This window comes from Carlito syrichta, unplaced genomic scaffold (assembly GCF_000164805.1).
Source record: "Carlito syrichta isolate Samal-C Ts95f unplaced genomic scaffold, Tarsius_syrichta-2.0.1 Scaffold308854, whole genome shotgun sequence".
Classification (NCBI taxonomy): Eukaryota; Metazoa; Chordata; class Mammalia; order Primates; family Tarsiidae; genus Carlito; species Carlito syrichta.
In genome coordinates this window covers 475-17,607 of record NW_007252950.1, presented here as the reverse complement: position 1 = coordinate 17,607, position 17,133 = coordinate 475, and the positions used below count along the sequence as shown (strand labels likewise).

Here is a 17,133-nt window from a genome sequence, read left to right as displayed (position 1 = left end):
CCCGAGATGCTGGCTTTAGAGGAAGCACGCCCACCAGGGCAGTCTCGGGGATTCAGGGGAAACCCTCCTCCCGAAACGCGGCCCCTTCTTTGGCTCGGGACGGGATTCCTTGCCCCGGGCCCGTCTCGGGCTGCGGCACCTGCAGCAGCTGTTCTTTCTCCACTTGCCGAAGCTTTTGGCCAGCGGGAGTTCCTGGGATTGAGGCGGGAGGTTGTGTGTGCACAAACGAGAGGGGAGACCCGCCGGGAAACCTGACCCCGAAGGGCTGCGCTCCTGAAAAGTGGTCGGCCCAAGTCACCCGGGGGCGTCGGGGCGGACTGGGTGGGCGGAGGCCCAGCTGTTTTCTCAAAGGCCAAGGTGCCTTATTTTGGGTGTAGTTTGTCCTGAACTCCATCAGAAGCAAAGCTTATTACCTTTGTAATTTTCATATTAGGTACCTTAAGTTAAAAAAAAAAAAATCAAAGTTGAAGCAGCCTTTCTTTTTTTTTATTTTTAAAAATTTTTTTATTTTAAGGATGCGGGGTACAACTTAGGGTTAGGTATACCAGTGTTAATTATGCAGGTACGCTTGTTGATGAGGTGTGCCCCCCTCCCCCAGCAGTTTCCCACTACTGCCAATTGTTTCTTACAGTATTATGATAATTGTTCAAGGTCCGCTTATGAGTGAGAACATGTGATACTCAGTTCTTTGTTTCTGTGATAGATCAGTCAGTATTACAGACTCTAAGTCCTTTCAAGTTGCTGTGAAGTTCATTTATGGAGCTGCCTTTCTTTTGACCATACATATCACCCAGGCTTAGAGTTTCGTGTTTTTAAACCTGGAAAATAAATGCTCAAGGCTTAAGAGAAGTATTTGTTTTTGTCATAGAATTGTTGGTGAGGACGATGGGGGAAAACTTTTTACTCCTGAAGAATATGAAGAATACAAGAGAAAAGTTTTACCTCTGCGCTTGCAGAACAGGTTGTTTGTGAGCTGGCGGTCACCCACGGGAATGGATTGTAAACTTGTGGGCCCAGAGACACTGTGTTTTTGTACACATAGGTAAGCTATGTTATCGCAAAATTTGCTGAGATTAGAAAATAGTAGCAGTGCGTATCTTTCTGCTATAAATAACACTGTAATGATTGAGAACTATTTTAAAATAGACCTTTATATATTACAGTAGAAATTATCTCAAGTTTTTAAAAACTGTAGTTTACAAATTTCTGTCATATCCTATGAGATCTCATCATGAAGTCTATTACCTTAAGCAGCTCTTTTCTTGCCATTGGTAAAAAAGATTTGGTGCCCTGTGGCTGTGCCAGGGGTCTTCAGTTCAGCTGGGAGTAGAGTCTACCTACATTTCCTGTCATTGGACTAGGTGGGGACCAGGTCACCAGACTGAAGAACGGCTTTAATGGTTGCTTGAGTTGACCCACACCTATCATGCTATCCTTCTACAAATAGAAGTATTTCTCCTTGAATTTACCAATCAGGCTTTATACCTTGAGGAACCTTTCTTTAAACAAACGACACAAGCACACTGCCTCTCATTACAAAAGGTCACATTCCAAGAAAGGGATGGATACATGGGGCTCAGCCTTAGACTTGACTTGCCTGTATCCAAGGTTTACATTTTGCTGTGTATGCCATACTTTAAATTTTATGACTATCTCTCAGGTGTAAAGTTCAGAATATTCCAAGGCGCTCCCCAGAAAAATATCTGAACCTATTTCATGTTTTCATGTAACAACAGCTTTAACTTTCTGTGCAGTGGAAACTGTTGAGGGGGAACCACCTCATTCCTATAGCAGTTCTGGGGCTTTCATGAGAGACTCTTTGTATAGTTACTATTTACAGAGTTGCAGTTTACTAAATGTTGTTAGGCAGTTGCTAGGATGAGTAATGTTGTGTATAGGTTGACTGTAAACAGGAATGGAGGATGAGGGATTATTGATGTCTTTCAGAACTGAAGAGGGATTTAGTAAAGTTGTGATCGCTTTATAATTTTTGTGCAAATTTAGTACCAGTTTTTTTCTCTGTATAATTTGTACAGCATGGACTTGACTTTCAACCCATCTTTGATAAAGAAGTTATTTAGGGCAGGGCTCGGTGGCTCAGCCTATAATCGAGGCGAGTGCATTGCCTGAGCCCGCGGGTTTGAGACCAGACCTGGCAACTTGGCAAGACCTTGTCTCTACACTAAATAAAAAATTAGCTGGGCATGGTAGCACATGCCTCAGCTACTGGGAAGGCTGAGGCAGAAGGATCGCTGGAGCCAAGCAGGTCGAGGCTGGGGTGACCGTGAATGGGCCATTGCACTCCAGCATGGGCGACAGAGTGAGATTCTACCTAATAAAAAAAAAAAAAAGAAGTTATTTAGTACTGGTCTCTCAGTGAGATCTTTTAAACTATTTTTTTTTAGCATTACAAAAGTGAAACATGGGCCAGGTATTGTGGCTCACACCTGTAATCCCAGCAATTTGGAAGGCTGAGGTGAGAGGATTGCTTGAGCTCAGGTGTTTGAGATCAGCCTGGGCAACATAGTGAGACCTTGTCTCTACAAAAAAAATTAGCTGGATGTGATGGTGTACACCTAGAGTCTCAGCTACTCTGGAGGCTGAGGTGGAAGGATTGCTTGAGCCCAGGAGTTGGAAGCTGCAATGAGCTGTGACTGGACAACACATCCAGACCCCAACTTAAAAAAAAAAGCAAGGTTATTACGGAAAATGAGAAGTATATAGAAAAATAGAAACTTACCACCCAAAGCTAGCTACTGTTAATATTTTTTACTGTATCTGCATTATTTGTTCTTTACATAGTTAATTGTTAATTATGTGTGTATATAAGTGAGCCATTTTCATGTTAGAATCACAGAAATATGTTTCCATGTTGTTATGTAGTAATCACAAACAAGATTTTTAATCTCTGCCCGATATTCCAACTAACCCAGTGGAGTTTATCTGTGTTTCCGGGTGCCTCGGAGGTATGCTAGGTGGAGGGGAGGTCAGGGGAAGAAGAGATTCGAATTCTGTTCTTCCCCTTGCTTTAACCAGTTTTGCTTCAATTTTATATATAATGGTTCTGTAAAATATTTGTATTTAGCCAGGTTCGGTGGCACAGCCTGTAATCCCGCGCCTTTGGGAGGGTGAGGTGAGTGAATTGCCTGAGCCCGTGGGTTCGAGACCCGCCTGGATAACTTGGCGAGACCTCATCTCTACGATAAATCAAAATGAGCTGGGTGTGGTAACGCGCGCCTGTAGTTCCAGCTACTTGGAAGGCTGAGGCGGAAGGATTGCTGGAGCCCAGCAGGTTGAGGCTGCAGTGGCCACGGCACTCCAGTCTGGGTGACAGATGAGACTCCAACTCAAAAAAAAAAAAAAAAGATTTGTATTTGTAGAATGGGTCTCACTGCTAAAATGTTTGAAAACTGTTATTTAGAAATTTACCTTTTTCCTTTGTATGTGTGTTCAGTGTTGTTGTAAGTACTGTTGCTAATATTATTATTATGTATAAAACTTTTTCTATACATGGAATTATTTTCTTAGGGTATATTTTCCAAAAATAAACTTACTGGGTTAAAGAATTGACCTTTTAAAGTTTCCTGGAATATTATTAAATGAAATTGATTATTTTCTAACATTTGACAGCATTGTGAGTTATGTATTGTTTTTTAAAAACTTTGACTTTTTTTGCTAAGTGAAAAATGATATCTCATTTTAACTTACACTTCTTTGATTAATGTTGAGAATAACAAATTTAATATTATTAAATTACTGAATATCATGTTATGAGAAAAAGTACATAGCCTATTTTAAAAAATTAAAGTGCTTTAAGAAAGAAGTTTGGCTTTCAAAAATATTGGTAATTTGACTTTTAACTTTTGTTTTATTTTATTTTTGAGTTGGAGTCTCACTGTGTTGCCCAGGCTGGAGTGTGGTGGCATGCTCACGGCTACTGCAGCTTCTACTTGCTGGGCTCAAATGATCCTTCTGCCTCAACCTTCCAAGTAGCTGAGATGATAGGCACGTGCCAACATGTTCAGCTAATTTTTTTATTTTTTGTAGAGACGAGGTTGCGCCTATTTGCCCAGGGTGGTCTCGCCTATTTGCCCAGGCTGGTCCTGAGCTCAAGCGATCCTTCCACCTTAACCTCCCAAAGTGCTGGGATTACAGGCGTGAGTCACTGCACCTGGCTTTTAACTTTTAACTTGAAGTTAAAAGTGAAAAAAAATTATACTAAGACAAATCACACTAATGTATGTGTGTGTTTTTCTCTTCTTTGAATCAGGGTCTCACTCTGTTGCCCAGGCTGGAGTGCAGTGACAATATCACTGCTCACCACAGCTTTGACCTTCGAGATTCAGGCAATCCTTCTACCTCAACCTCATGAGTAGCTGGAATTACAGGTGCACGCCACCACACCTGGCTAGTTTTTTTATTTTTTGCAGAGACGAGGTCTTGCTATGTTGCCTAGGTTTGTCTCAAACTCCTGGGCTCAAGCCATCCTCCCACCTTGGCCTCCCAAAGCGCTGGGATTACAAGTATAAGCCATTATGCTTGGCCTAATATGTGTTTATTGAACTTTTCCCATTGTAAATAGCAAACCTATGAAAATAAATTTAAGTAATGTTCTTTGATAAAAATATTTTTGTAAAGAACTTTTTTCATACTCTTAGGTTGCACCTCTATATTAAAGAATCTGTAGGCCAGGCGCAGTGGCTGAAGCCTGTAATTCCAGCACTTCGGGAGGCTGAGGTGAGGGAATTGCCTGAGCCCACGGGTTCGAGAACAGCCTGGGCAACTTGGTGAGACCTCATCTCTATAATGTATCAAAAAATTAGCCAGGCGTGATAGCGTGTGCCTGTAGTTCTGGCTACTTGGAAGGTTGAGGTGGAAGGATTGCCTGAGCCCAGCAGATCGATGCTGGGGTATCTGTGAGCATGCCACTGCACTCCAGCTTGGGTGACAGAGTGAGACTACAACTCAAAAAAAAAAAAAGAATCTGTAGAGGTAAATATTTTCAGGAAATTATATGATACACTTGCATTTCTGTGAAATAACTTAAATAGCTAAAAATAAAAATCTAAAAGAGTGAAGAGTTCCTCTGACCAGAGCAACACAGGTGACAGAAATACTGCATGTTGCAGTTTGTTTTCACTTTACATGGACAATGACAGCAAATAATTGTATTAACAGAACAGAAATTGTAATTTTTGGCAGTACCTCCATGGTGTTTATATGCCTTTCTTTTTTTTAGGTATAAACAACATAAAACTGACTTTGAGGCGATTCCTCAGCAGCGCCCCATCAATCTGCCTTGCCGCGTGACTGGCTGCCAGTGCAGGGCCTACCTTTATGTCCCTCTGAATGGCACCCAGCCTGTTCGCTGCAGGTGCAAACACTTTGCTGATCAGCACAGCTCTGCACCTGGCTTTGCATGCAATGCATGTGAGTTTGTGTTATTATAAGCTTACAAACACAGAATGCGTCTGTTTTCCTTGAATATTTAATGTGCCTTGAATATTTAATGTGCCTTTGAACTAGTTTTATTTAGTTATAGAGTCAATGTTAAACCACTAAGGAAAATTAAATGGGTAGATACTCTAAGATTTCATTTTTGTGAAAGAATCAGTTATTGGTATGCTTGGTAATCCTAAACCCTAATCTTATGTAGTTCAAATAATTTAAATCATAGTTTTATATATACATATGCCAACAGTGTATAAGTGTTCCCTTTTCACCACACCCTCTCCAGCAACTGTTATTTTTTGAGTTATTGATAATTGCCATTCTGACTGGAGTTAGGTGGTATCTCAGTGTGGTTTTGATTTGCATCTCCCTGATGATTAGTGAGGTCGAACATTTCTTCATATGTCTGTGTGTGTGTATATATGTACATATATGCAAATATATATATATATATATATATATTTTTTTTTTTTTTTTTTTTTGTGGGGGTCTCACTCTGTCACCCAGGCTGGAGTGCAGTGGCATGATCACAGTGATCACAGCTCATGGCAGCCCATATCTCCTGAGCTCAGACAGCCTTTCCACATTAATATCCTGAGTAGCTGGGACTACAGGTTCATGCTGCTGTGCCTGGATAATTTTTTTATTTTTACATTTTTTTGGTAGAGATGAGGTTTCACTATGAGGTTTGCCTAGGCTGGTCTCAGATTTCTGGGCTCAAGCAATCTACCTGACTCAGCCTCCCAAAGTGCTGGAATTATAGGTCTGAGCCACCATAGTAATAGATTTTAAAGAATTACCAGATGTGATCTGAATCAAATTTTTGAACAGTGGGAGTTTACTTAACTAAATTCTATTTTTTTTTTTTTTGAGTTGGCATCTTATTCTGTCACCCAGGCTATAGTGCAGTGGCATGCTTACAGCTACCACAGTCTCGACATGCTGGGCTCAGGCGATCTTTCCACGTCAGCCTCCCGAGTAGCTGGGACTACAGGTGTGTGCTACCACACTTGACTAGTTTTTTGATTTATTGTAGAGACAAGGTCTCGCCAAGTTGCCCAGGCTGGTCTCAAACCCCTGAGCTCAGGCAAGCCTCTTACCTCCAGCTCCCAAAGTGCTAGGATTACGGTGTGAGCCTCTGTGTCTGGCTCTAAATTCTATTTACAGGTTTTATTTCATTTTATTTTTTTAATGACTTTTCTAATAGTATTTTTTAAAATTAATCAATATTTTTTATTTTGGTATTGTGGGGTACAGTTAAGGGTTAGGTATACAAATATGTTTCGTTCAGGCACCCTTGTTGATAAGGGGTTTCTTTTTTATGGCTGTGTAGTATTCCATCGTGTATATGTACCACATTTTTTTAATCCAGTCCTCGTTTGATGGACAGCATGGTTGATTCCAGGTTCTTGCTATTGTGAACAATGTTGCGATAAACATACCTGTGCAGGTATCTTTTTCATAGAGTGATTTGAGTTCTTTAGGGTATATTCCCAGTAGGGGGATAGCGGGGTTATATGGGAGGTCGATATTTAGAGCTTTTAGAAATCGCCACACTGTTTTCCACAGAGGTTGCACTAGTTTGCACTCCCACCAACAGTGTATAAGTGTTCCCTTTTCACCACATCCTCTCCAGCAACTGTTATTTTTTGAGTTACTGATAATTGCCATTCTGACTGGAGTTAGGTGGTATCTCAGTGTGGTTTTGATTTGCATCTCCTTGATGATTAGTGAGGTCGAACATTCCTTCATGTGTCTGTTGGCTGCTTGAATGTCTTCCTTTGAGAAGTGACTGTTCATATCTTTTGCCCACTTTATAATGGGGTTGTTTGTTTTTTTTCTTTTCAGCACGTTTGAGTTCCTTGTAGATACAAGATGTTAAGCCTTTGTTGGACCTGGAGTTGGCAAATACTTTTTCCCAGTCTGTAGGCTGTCTCCCTGCTCTCTTGATGGTTTCTTTGGCTTTGCAGAAGCTTGTCAGTTTAATGAGGTCCAACTTGTCTATCTTATCTCTTATGGCCTGTGGGTTTCAGTTTTTGTTCAGGAATTGGATTATGAGTGTGGGCTACTGTGTCCAGCTCTAAATTCTATTTACAGATTTTAAAAAAGAGTTTCATACATAAATAAATTCTTACAATTTGCTGGTAGATTATAATGATATTGCCTAAAACATAGGCTGATGAGAAAAGCAAAATATAGCATGATAATTTTAGTGCTTTATATACAGTAGCACCCTTACCTCAGGGCCTGTACCTAAACCCCAGCCTCCTCCACATATACCCTTTCATCTGATCATCCTTTAAAAAACCCTTTGAAATAGATAAGTGTCCTTCAGGAATAGTTATTCCAGTTGTTTTTGGAGTAGTTTGAGTTGAAATCTTACGATGAAATATGGAATAAAATGTTTTTATTAACAGTGACAGGAATAAATGTATTTCATTGGCCATGTATTTGATGGTTTTTAATATATGAAGCAGAGTGTTTGGCAACCATCAGCACAATAAATTTGTGAACATTTTTGTCACCCCCAAAAAAAATCCATGTTTGGCCATGCACGGTGGCTCAAGCCTGTAATCCCAGCACTTCGGGAGGCCGAGGTGTGTGGGATTGCCTGAGCCCACAGGTTCGAGAACAGCCTGGGCAGTTTGGCGAGACTTCATCTCTACAGTAAATAAAAAAAATTAGCCAGGCATGGTAGTGTGTGCCTATAGTTCTCGTTACTTGGAAGGCTGAAGTGTAAGGATCACCAGAGCCCAGCAGGTCAAGGCTGTGGTGACCGTGAGCATGCTACTGTACTCCAGCCTGGGCGACCAAGTGAGACTCCAACTCAAAAAGAAAGAAAGAAAGAAATTCCACATTCATTTAGTACCATTCCTGATTTTCCCTCCCCCCAGCCCTAGGCAACCAGTATTCTACTTTCTATCTCTATGGACGTTTTATATAAATGAAATCATAAAATATGTGGTCTTTTGTGACTGGCTTTTTTCACTTAGCATAATGTTTTTATGATTCCTCCATTTAGTAGCACATATCAGTACTTTTTTTTGCTGCTGAATAATATTCCGTTGTATCCTTTCTGTGTCTGTGGGTTGGCCTTCCGATTTGATTTTTATGGGAAGTTGACCTGTAGGGAGGTTTCTACATTGTCTCTTCACCTTGTCCTGGCCACTGGGCTGTCCTTGCTGCACCTGCTTTTTGAGGAGGGAGCCTTCATTCCCTGTACCTCCAGTGTTTAACACAATTTATTTTCATCTTAGTTGGTTTTCCTTTTTTAAATGAATCGAGGTCTCTGTCACATAGGCTGGAGGGCGGTGGTACGATCATGGCTCACTGCAGCCTTGATCTTCTAGGCTCAGGCGATTTCTTTTGTCTCAGCCTCCTGAGTGAGTAGCTGGGTCTACAGATGTGCACTGCCATTCCCAGCTAATTTTTTTTTATAGGAAAATGTAGTTTATTTAGAAAGTAAATGTGAAAGGAAGAGGGAGAGGGATGGGAGGGCAGCTTAGGGAAACATGGTGGCCATAGCTCAAAGAGCCACGAGGCCTGGCCAGAGCTTAACAAAGCAATGGCCATTTTAAAATTTATTTCTTTTTTTTTTTTTGAGTTGGAGTCTCACTCTGTCACCCAGACTGGAGTGCAGTGGCTGCTCCCGACCACTGCAGCCTCAACCTGCTGGTCTCCGGCGATCCTTCCGCCTCAGCCTTCCAAGTAGCGGGAACTACAGGCGCATGCTACCACACCCGGCTGATTTTTTTTATTGTAGAGATGGGGTCTTACCGAGTTGCCCAGGCGGGTCTCGAACCCGTGGGCTCAGGCAATCCACTCACCTCAGCCTCCCAAGGCATGGGATTACAGACTGAGCCACTGAGCCTGGCTAAATTTCTTATTAAAAAAGAAAGAAATAATAATACATAAATAATACATAGGGCTTGCTATGTTGCCTAGGCTCGTCCATTTTTTATTCCTGTACTGTACCCTCTTATCACTTTAGCATATTTCAGAAGTGTAAGAGCAGTGGCTGGGAGGGCATTCAGGGGCTAGAGGCAAGAGTTCCAGGGGCCAGGATCTCAATTCAGCTGACTTTGGCCAAGCTGGGTGATTTTAGATAGATGGCTTACTACCAATGTGTAAAAAAATTTGACTCCCTTTACATCTTGTTTCAGGTTCCAAGTGTTCAGGATTCCATAGCTGCTTCACTTGTGCTTGTGGTCAGCCTGCATTTGCTCATGACACAGTAGTGGAAACTAAGCAAGAAAGACGGGCACAAGGGAAGCCAGTGGGACAGGATGTTCCATATGCAGCAATGGGAGGATTAACTGGTTTCAGCTCATTGGCAGAAGGCTACATGCGGTTAGATGACAGTGGAATTGGTAAGTGATGGTCTATGAGCTTGTGAGCTTGTCCTACTGTTCTTATGTGTGCTAACAGTAGCAAGACCTTATATTTGTTAAGTGCTTTTTAGTCATGTTTTTTTCAGAAAACATTCATTTGGCTTTTTTTTTTTTAAAGAAAGTTTCTAGTGCCACTATACAATATATCATCATTATAGAAAACTTAGAAAACACAGGATAAAGAGCACTCCTACCCAATATTTGTACTCAAATTCCAGTCCACATCCCCATTATTTGTGATAACTGAACAGTTTTGCTTGTATTTGATATAATACAGTTGACCTGTTACCCTATTGTACATGATTTTTGGTATTATAGCCATGTCATTTGTTCTTGTGTTTATATGAACATGCATGTAATTACATCTATAGTAAAGCATGTCTGTACATGTGTGCACACACATATCTCTTCTTGCATATATATATGTTTTAGCTAATACAGGAAAAGGGTTAATAAGATATATCCCAAACTATGAGCGGTAGCTGTATTCTTCTGAGAGTTGAGTGGGATTGGAGAGCAGCCTATATTTCCTATCTACTTAAACACTTCTGTATGTGAGGAATTTTTTCTCTTTTTTTGCAAGAAGCATGTGTTTATATTTTTTCATTAAAAAATTGCATAAATGCAGAAGCACATTTTCATGTAGAAGATTGAAACAATAGAAATAAAGTCAAAAGTCCCCTTGGACACTTCTTTTTATCTGATTCTGTCTTGGAGGGTTATTTGCTTTCATCAGTTTATTTCTCTCATTCACATACACTATTACAGTTTAGTTTTTAATGTTTTTAAAATTTATTGATCTATTCTTTTAGAGATGAGGGTCTTGCTGTGTTGCCCAGGCTGAATTTAAACTCCTGGGCTCAAGCAAGCCTCCCACCTCAGCCTACTGAGTAGCTAGAGCTATAGGTGAACACCACCATGCCTGGATTTGCTTTTTTTTTTTTTTTTAACTTAGAAAAGTTTTGAAGGCCTCTAATGTTAAGATACACAAATTGATTTTATTCTTTTTAACTGCTGCACAGCATTTCACACTACAGATATAGCAATTTATGTAACCATTTCCTTGTTTGTGGCATTTAGATTTCTATCTTTTTTGCCATTATAAAGAATCTTGCCAAGAAATGCTTGAAATTGCTTCCTTGAATCCTTGCATGAATTTGACTCTAGATATAGAGAAGTAAAACTATTGTGTTGAAGTGTGTTAACGTGAAATTTTAATACATTCTGCCAAATTGTCCTTCAAAAATGTTATACTTGTTTTTTCTTCCTCTAGTGATGTTTTGGCTTACCTAGTTCCTCACTCTTAGGCTAATCATTGATGTAATTAAGCTTGATTTTTTTTTTTGCTAGCCTGGTGTGTGAAATCGTTATTGTGTTTCAATTTTATTTCCCTAATCATTAGTGAAATTACAATTGTCTGGTATTTATTGGCCATTTCACTTTCTTTGAATTACCTGTTCATGTGCTTTGCTCATTTTCCTGTTTTTATCTTTTCTCCTTGAATTATAGGAAATCTTTTTATATATTCTGTATAACAATTCTTTGTTATTTATTTTGCAGATATTTTCTCCCCATCTGTAACTCGTATTTTAATCTTATATTTTTTTTTTGCAATTTAAAATTTTTGGAGACAGGCTTTTTCTATTTCAATTTTTTAATTTTTATTTTTTTAGTTGGAGTCTCACCCTGTCGCCCAGGCTGGAGTGCAGTGGCACACTCATGGCCACCCCAGTGTTGATGGGCTGGGCGCTGGTGATCCTGCCACCTCAGCCTTCCAAGTAGTCGGAACTACAGGTGTGTGCTACCATGCCCAGCTAATTTATTTTTATTTTTACTCTAGAGACGAGGTCTCACCAAGTCTCCTGGACTGGTCTTGAACCCACAGGCTCAAGCAATCCACTTGCCTCGGCCTCCCAAAGTGCTGGGATTACAGGCTGAGCCACCAAGCCCAGCCCGTTTCATTTTTTTAAAGCAGGTTCTTCTGTATTTTATTTAAATACTTTTTTGTTTAGCTTTTTCATATATTTATAATTTATTTTTTGTTAAATGTCCTAACTTCAGTTTTTGTCTAAATTGATGGCCAGTTATTCAAACATCATTCTTTTCCAAATAATTTGAAACATTATCATATTCTATCACACTCTCTATTTGTGTCATTGGCCTATTTTTCTATCTTCTGCCAATATAACTTTTTTAAAAACTATTATAGCTTCATGGTGTGTTTTGATATTGTTACGGTAAATTCCTCCTGTTTGTGTTCATTTTTAAAGATTTCTTGATGTTTTTCTTTTCTAAGTGATTTTATTACTAGCTTGCTCTACTCCGTAAATACACTCTTTTGGAGTTTTCATGGGTGCATGGTTATATCAGGTTCATGCAACAGCTGCAGAAAATGCAATTCCCAGTGGCAAAAAATAATGATGCTGATGATTGCAGCTTTGTTCTGCCAGGAGTTGCCTCAACCACTTCACATATATTTCCTCATTTAATCCTCACAGTAACTTTGTGAGTTAGATTATTAGTCTTATTTTGCTGATGAGGAAATTCAGCCAAAAGAAGTAAAATAACTTGCTTTGTGTTATTCAGCTAGTCTGTATTAGGATTGGGCTCAACCCAAAGATTGCTCTGACTCCTTAGTCTGCCTCGTTGTTGTCTCTTTCTGTGCAGCTACCATTGTACAGATTGGTAGTTCTGTACCAACCTGTCTTCATTACTGCAGCTTTATAATTTATGACTTTATTTTATTCAGAATTTTCCTGACTTCTTAATTCTTACCTTTTAGTTTTTTCAGAACATTGGCATCATTTTGTGAAGTTCTGAAAACTCTCTATTATTTTAACTGAGATCACATTGAATATGTGGATTAATGTAGAAAGACTTTTTTTTTTTTTTAAAGAGATGGGCTTTTGATCTATTGACAAGGCTGAAGTGTAGTGAAGCAATCATAGCTTACAGCAATCATAGCTTACAGCAATCATAGCTTACAGCAATCATAGCTTACAGAACTCCTGCCCTCAAAGAACCTGCCTCAGCCTCACAGGTAGCAGGGATTATAGGACTGAGCCACCATGCCTGGCTTAGAATTGATCATTTAAAATACTGTGTCTTGGCCGGGCTCGGTGGCTCAGCCTGTAATCCTGCACCTTGGGAGGCCAAGGTGAGTGAATTGCCTGAGCCCTCGGGTTTGAGCCCCGCCTGGGCAACTTGGCGAGACCTCCTCTCTACAATAAATCAAAAAAATTAGCCGGGCGTGGTAGTGTGCGCCTGTAGTTCCAGCTACTTGGAAGGCTGAGGTGGAAGGATCGCTGGAGCCCAGCAGGTTGAGGCTGCGGTGGCCGGGAGTGGCCACTGCACTCCAGTCTGAGCAACAGAGTGAGATCCATCTCAAAAAAAAAACCCCCAAAAACAAAAAAAAATATTGTGTCTTCATTTATTTGTCTTCTTCTGTGCAGCTGAGTGGAATTCAGAAGTTGTCTTCCCAGAAGTTCTGTGCAATGCCTAAGTTATTTCTAGGTATTTAATCGTTCTTTCTAGGTATTTAATCGTTATTTTCATGGGTATCACATGAAATATATTTTCTATCTAATTATTATTTGTTTATAAAAAATGTTTTCTGCTGTTTTTGTTATGTCTTATTATTTAATCAAGGGTTTTTAACTAATTGGTTAGGGTTTTTTGTGCAAGTTATGATCTTTTGCCTCTTCCTTTTCAATATTTGTAACTCTTTATACTCTTGACTAATCAAAATGTCTTGTACTTTTAGAACAATGCTAAATAATAGTGGTACTCATTGGCATCTTTACCTTGTACTAACTTTTAGTGTTTTATCACTTGTGTCTTCATTGTACAGTCATGCATTGTTTAACAATGGGAATACATTCTGAGAAGTGTGTTGTCAGGAGATTTCATCATTGTGCTAACATAAGAGAATACTTACATTAACCTAGATGGTACAGCCTACTACACACCTAGGCTGCATGCCATAGCCTGTTGCTCTCAGACTGCAGACCTATACAGCATGGTACTATATTGAATCCTGAAGGCAGTTGTGACACAGCAATAAGTATTTGTGTATCTAAACATAGAAAAGGTAAAAATACAATATAAAATTTTAAAAGGTACACTTTTATAGGCCAGTTCTGTTATAATCTTATGGGTCCACCATCGTATACGTCGTGGTCAACCGATGATCACATCTTATGCAACACATAAAAGTATAAAGAAAGAAAACTTCCCCCTTTGGCCCCTGAAGGAAGGTGGGGTAAAGAAAGGTGAGAGTAAGGAAAGAAAAGTAAGATGTTTTTGTCCTGATTTCATGTGTGGAGGAGCCCAAGGGCAGAGGAACTTATGCTGTATTAGACCTGGACAGAGGTGATCTCTTGCTGGAAGTTGATTCCTTTTTGATGTGGAAGAAGTCCATAATATCCTGCTCTTGGGGGTGCTGGGAAGGCAACTGAGCTGTCAGGCAGTGGGTCTGCCATACATCTGTTGTAGCAGGGGGCAAGGTGACATCAAAGCAGAGCTGGAGGTGGGCCAGTTCTGGGACATTCGATAGAAGAGGTGATGGGCATTGAAGGGGTCTATACTTCTAATGAGAGCAAGCTTGAGGCTACAGGCCCTATCAAGCTGAAAGCCCAAATTGTAAGTTTCACCAGCTTTGGGCATTTAAGATCAGTAGTAAGTGCAGCCACCGGAGGACAGCATGAGGACCCACACCCTTTCTCTTTTGTGCCCACATGTCACATGAGAAAGTAGCCAGGGGCAGGTGGAGGATGGGGGAGACTGAGCAAATGTCACACACTCTTTACATTTTAAGATAGGACTAAACACTTACTGCCTCCCCTCGCCCTGTGGGGTAGGGATGGGGTATGGGTGAGGTGGTGGTCTGTGAAGAACACAGAGCAGTTGTGCATTTTCTCGGCAACTTCTTTCCTTCTGTTCCAAGGAAGTATTTAGCAGTTGTTCTTTGTAACTTGTGGCTTTGGGTAGTTGATGTTTTCTCATTCACTGAAGAAGGAGCTTTCTTCTTTATTTTTCTACTTTGTTTTTAGTTTCCTAGTGAGGAATAGAGTAAAAGTACAGCTATTCTTCCCTCTTCAGCAGGAGAGATTCTTTATTGTGAATGTCTGCTTTTGATAGTGTTTTGTAACTATATTTGAGTTTTATACTTCTGTGCTAACATACAATTATATTAGTGCATAATATATTTTTTCTGTGAGAAAGTTCTCAGAAATGTGTTGAGAAATGCAAAAATACTTTGACCCAATCGCCTTTACTTTATATTGTTGATACAAATCTCAGTACAAATCTTTAAAAATTTTTTATGGAAAGGATTTTCTAATGATTCTGCTGAGATTCCATTTTATTTCACATTAGAAGTAATAACACTTCTGTACCCTTATCAAAGTTTAGTTTTTATTCTCCATATATTTTGTTCCCAGGTGCACCTTCAGTTGAATTTTTAGAGTCTCCCATTACGGCCATGGATCACCCATTTCTAAAAGCATCTCAAGCATCATCTAGCTCTTCTCCAGAAGCATTGACAGATGGTAATGAAATTAAATTTTGAACTATTTTTGAATGTAGTAAATAAGAACACAGAGCACTGAGTTCTTTTCTAGGCTTTTCTCTTCTATTATTATCACAATTTAACTTCAAGTGAATCTTTCATTTTACTTTCTTTTATATTGGCCACACACCGAGAAAAAGCAAAGCAACTTCGTTATGTGTTGGGAGAAAAATAGCTAAATCTGCAAATTTTGAGGATTCCGATAATACTATAATTTGAAGGTGTCAACCTTATTCTGGTACATGTTGTTACTCTGGTGTTTGGATAAGATGGCCCTCTGGTGGACGGATTGTCCTTGGGTTCTTTCAAAGGATGTGATCCAGTGATAACCATAGGTCAGCCAGTTTTATCAATTATAAATTAAGAGCAAGTAGAATTCATTTTTAAGTCCTAGTATTTTATATTTCCTTTATTGAAAACAAGAATAAAAGCATCAAAGATGGAATTTGTATGGTTTATTAGGTCTTTAATATTCTAAAATATTTTTAAATGAGAGTTTTCCTTGATTTATCTGTCCTTGTCATACACTCCCACATTCCCCACAAGGGATTTTAAGGCTGCTTACAAGAACAGCATACAATGAAGTACATAGTGATAAAATATAGATAAAAGTGAGAAATTAAAACCAAGAAAAAGGACTCAATTGTGGCAACTTTCAAGGTTGATGTAATTGCTGCATTAACCTTCAGCTTTGACCAAGTATAGTGGCAACCTAGGTGCCTAGGAAGATGCAGTCAGTTAAATACTTTTCCTTATTAGAAGGGAGAAAGCCTGAGTTCCTCAGTGCTAATGAATATTACACTAACACTGGATTTTAAAGAAATTTGTATAGTGACCCTCCGTGATGCAGTGGCGAAGGTCCTCAAAAGCCTTTTTTTTTTTAAGCAGATACAGCAGATGCTGATGTGGGGTCCAAGTGTTTGATTCACGGCACCGACACACAATTTACCAAGAGAGAGGTTTATTAGCCAGGTTTGACTGGCCAAGGCCACCCACCAGACTCACAGGTCTCAGGTGAGGGCCCCACACTGCTGCAGGGGCCTTTCTGAAATAATCAAAAGCCTGCCTAATCCACAAGGCCATTATAATTCCAATTCAAACAACACAAAGCCCACCAGAAGAAGGGCTTGCCCACCACAATTAAAACAGAAAAGCCTGCCAGAATTTGAAAGGAGCTTATCGAGCAACACTCACACACTGCCAGCAGGGGTTACAGAAGCAGAAAAAGCTGGTTAACTTATCTAACATAGCCATGGGCTTCAAAGTAGGGCGTTCTTTCCAGGGTTTCCAAGAATTACTAAGTTTTAGGGGAGAGGTCACAGCACACAGTTTCAGCATACTTAATATATGAGGTTATAGTTTCATTACATTTCACATAATTCATCACACTTAATATATAAGGCTTCACACCGGTTCCACGTAATTCATCACCTCTTACAATGCTTGCTTATTTCTGATAGTCACTTTTTATAAGAATGGCAGTATACCATTGTACCAGATAAATGACAGTATACTATTAAAATTTAACTTGGATGGGCTCAGTGGCTCAACCTGTAATCCCAGCACTTTGGGAGGCCGAGGCGAGTGGATTGCCTGAGCCCACGGGTTCGAGACCAGCCTTGGCAACTTGGCGAGACCTCGTCTCTACAATAAATCAAAAATTAGCGGGGGCGGGGCAAGATGGCGACCTGGCAACCCGGTGTCTGAAGCCCTCTGCAAGGG

General features: G+C 39.9%; 1 protein-coding gene across 1 annotated transcript; it reads left to right on the top strand.

Moving 5' to 3' along the window:
• Nucleotides 1–872: 872 nt before the first annotated feature.
• FAM221A (family with sequence similarity 221 member A) lies at nt 873–15,766 on the top strand. The gene is made up of 4 exons (XM_021716645.1): nt 873–1,042; nt 5,240–5,430; nt 9,615–9,821; nt 15,284–15,766. Exons 1-4 carry the CDS (start codon nt 993–995, stop codon nt 15,409–15,411), a joined length of 576 nt encoding a protein of 191 aa, XP_021572320.1. The 5' UTR covers nt 873–992; the 3' UTR covers nt 15,412–15,766.
• The last annotated feature ends 1,367 nt before the right edge of the window (nt 15,767–17,133 follow it).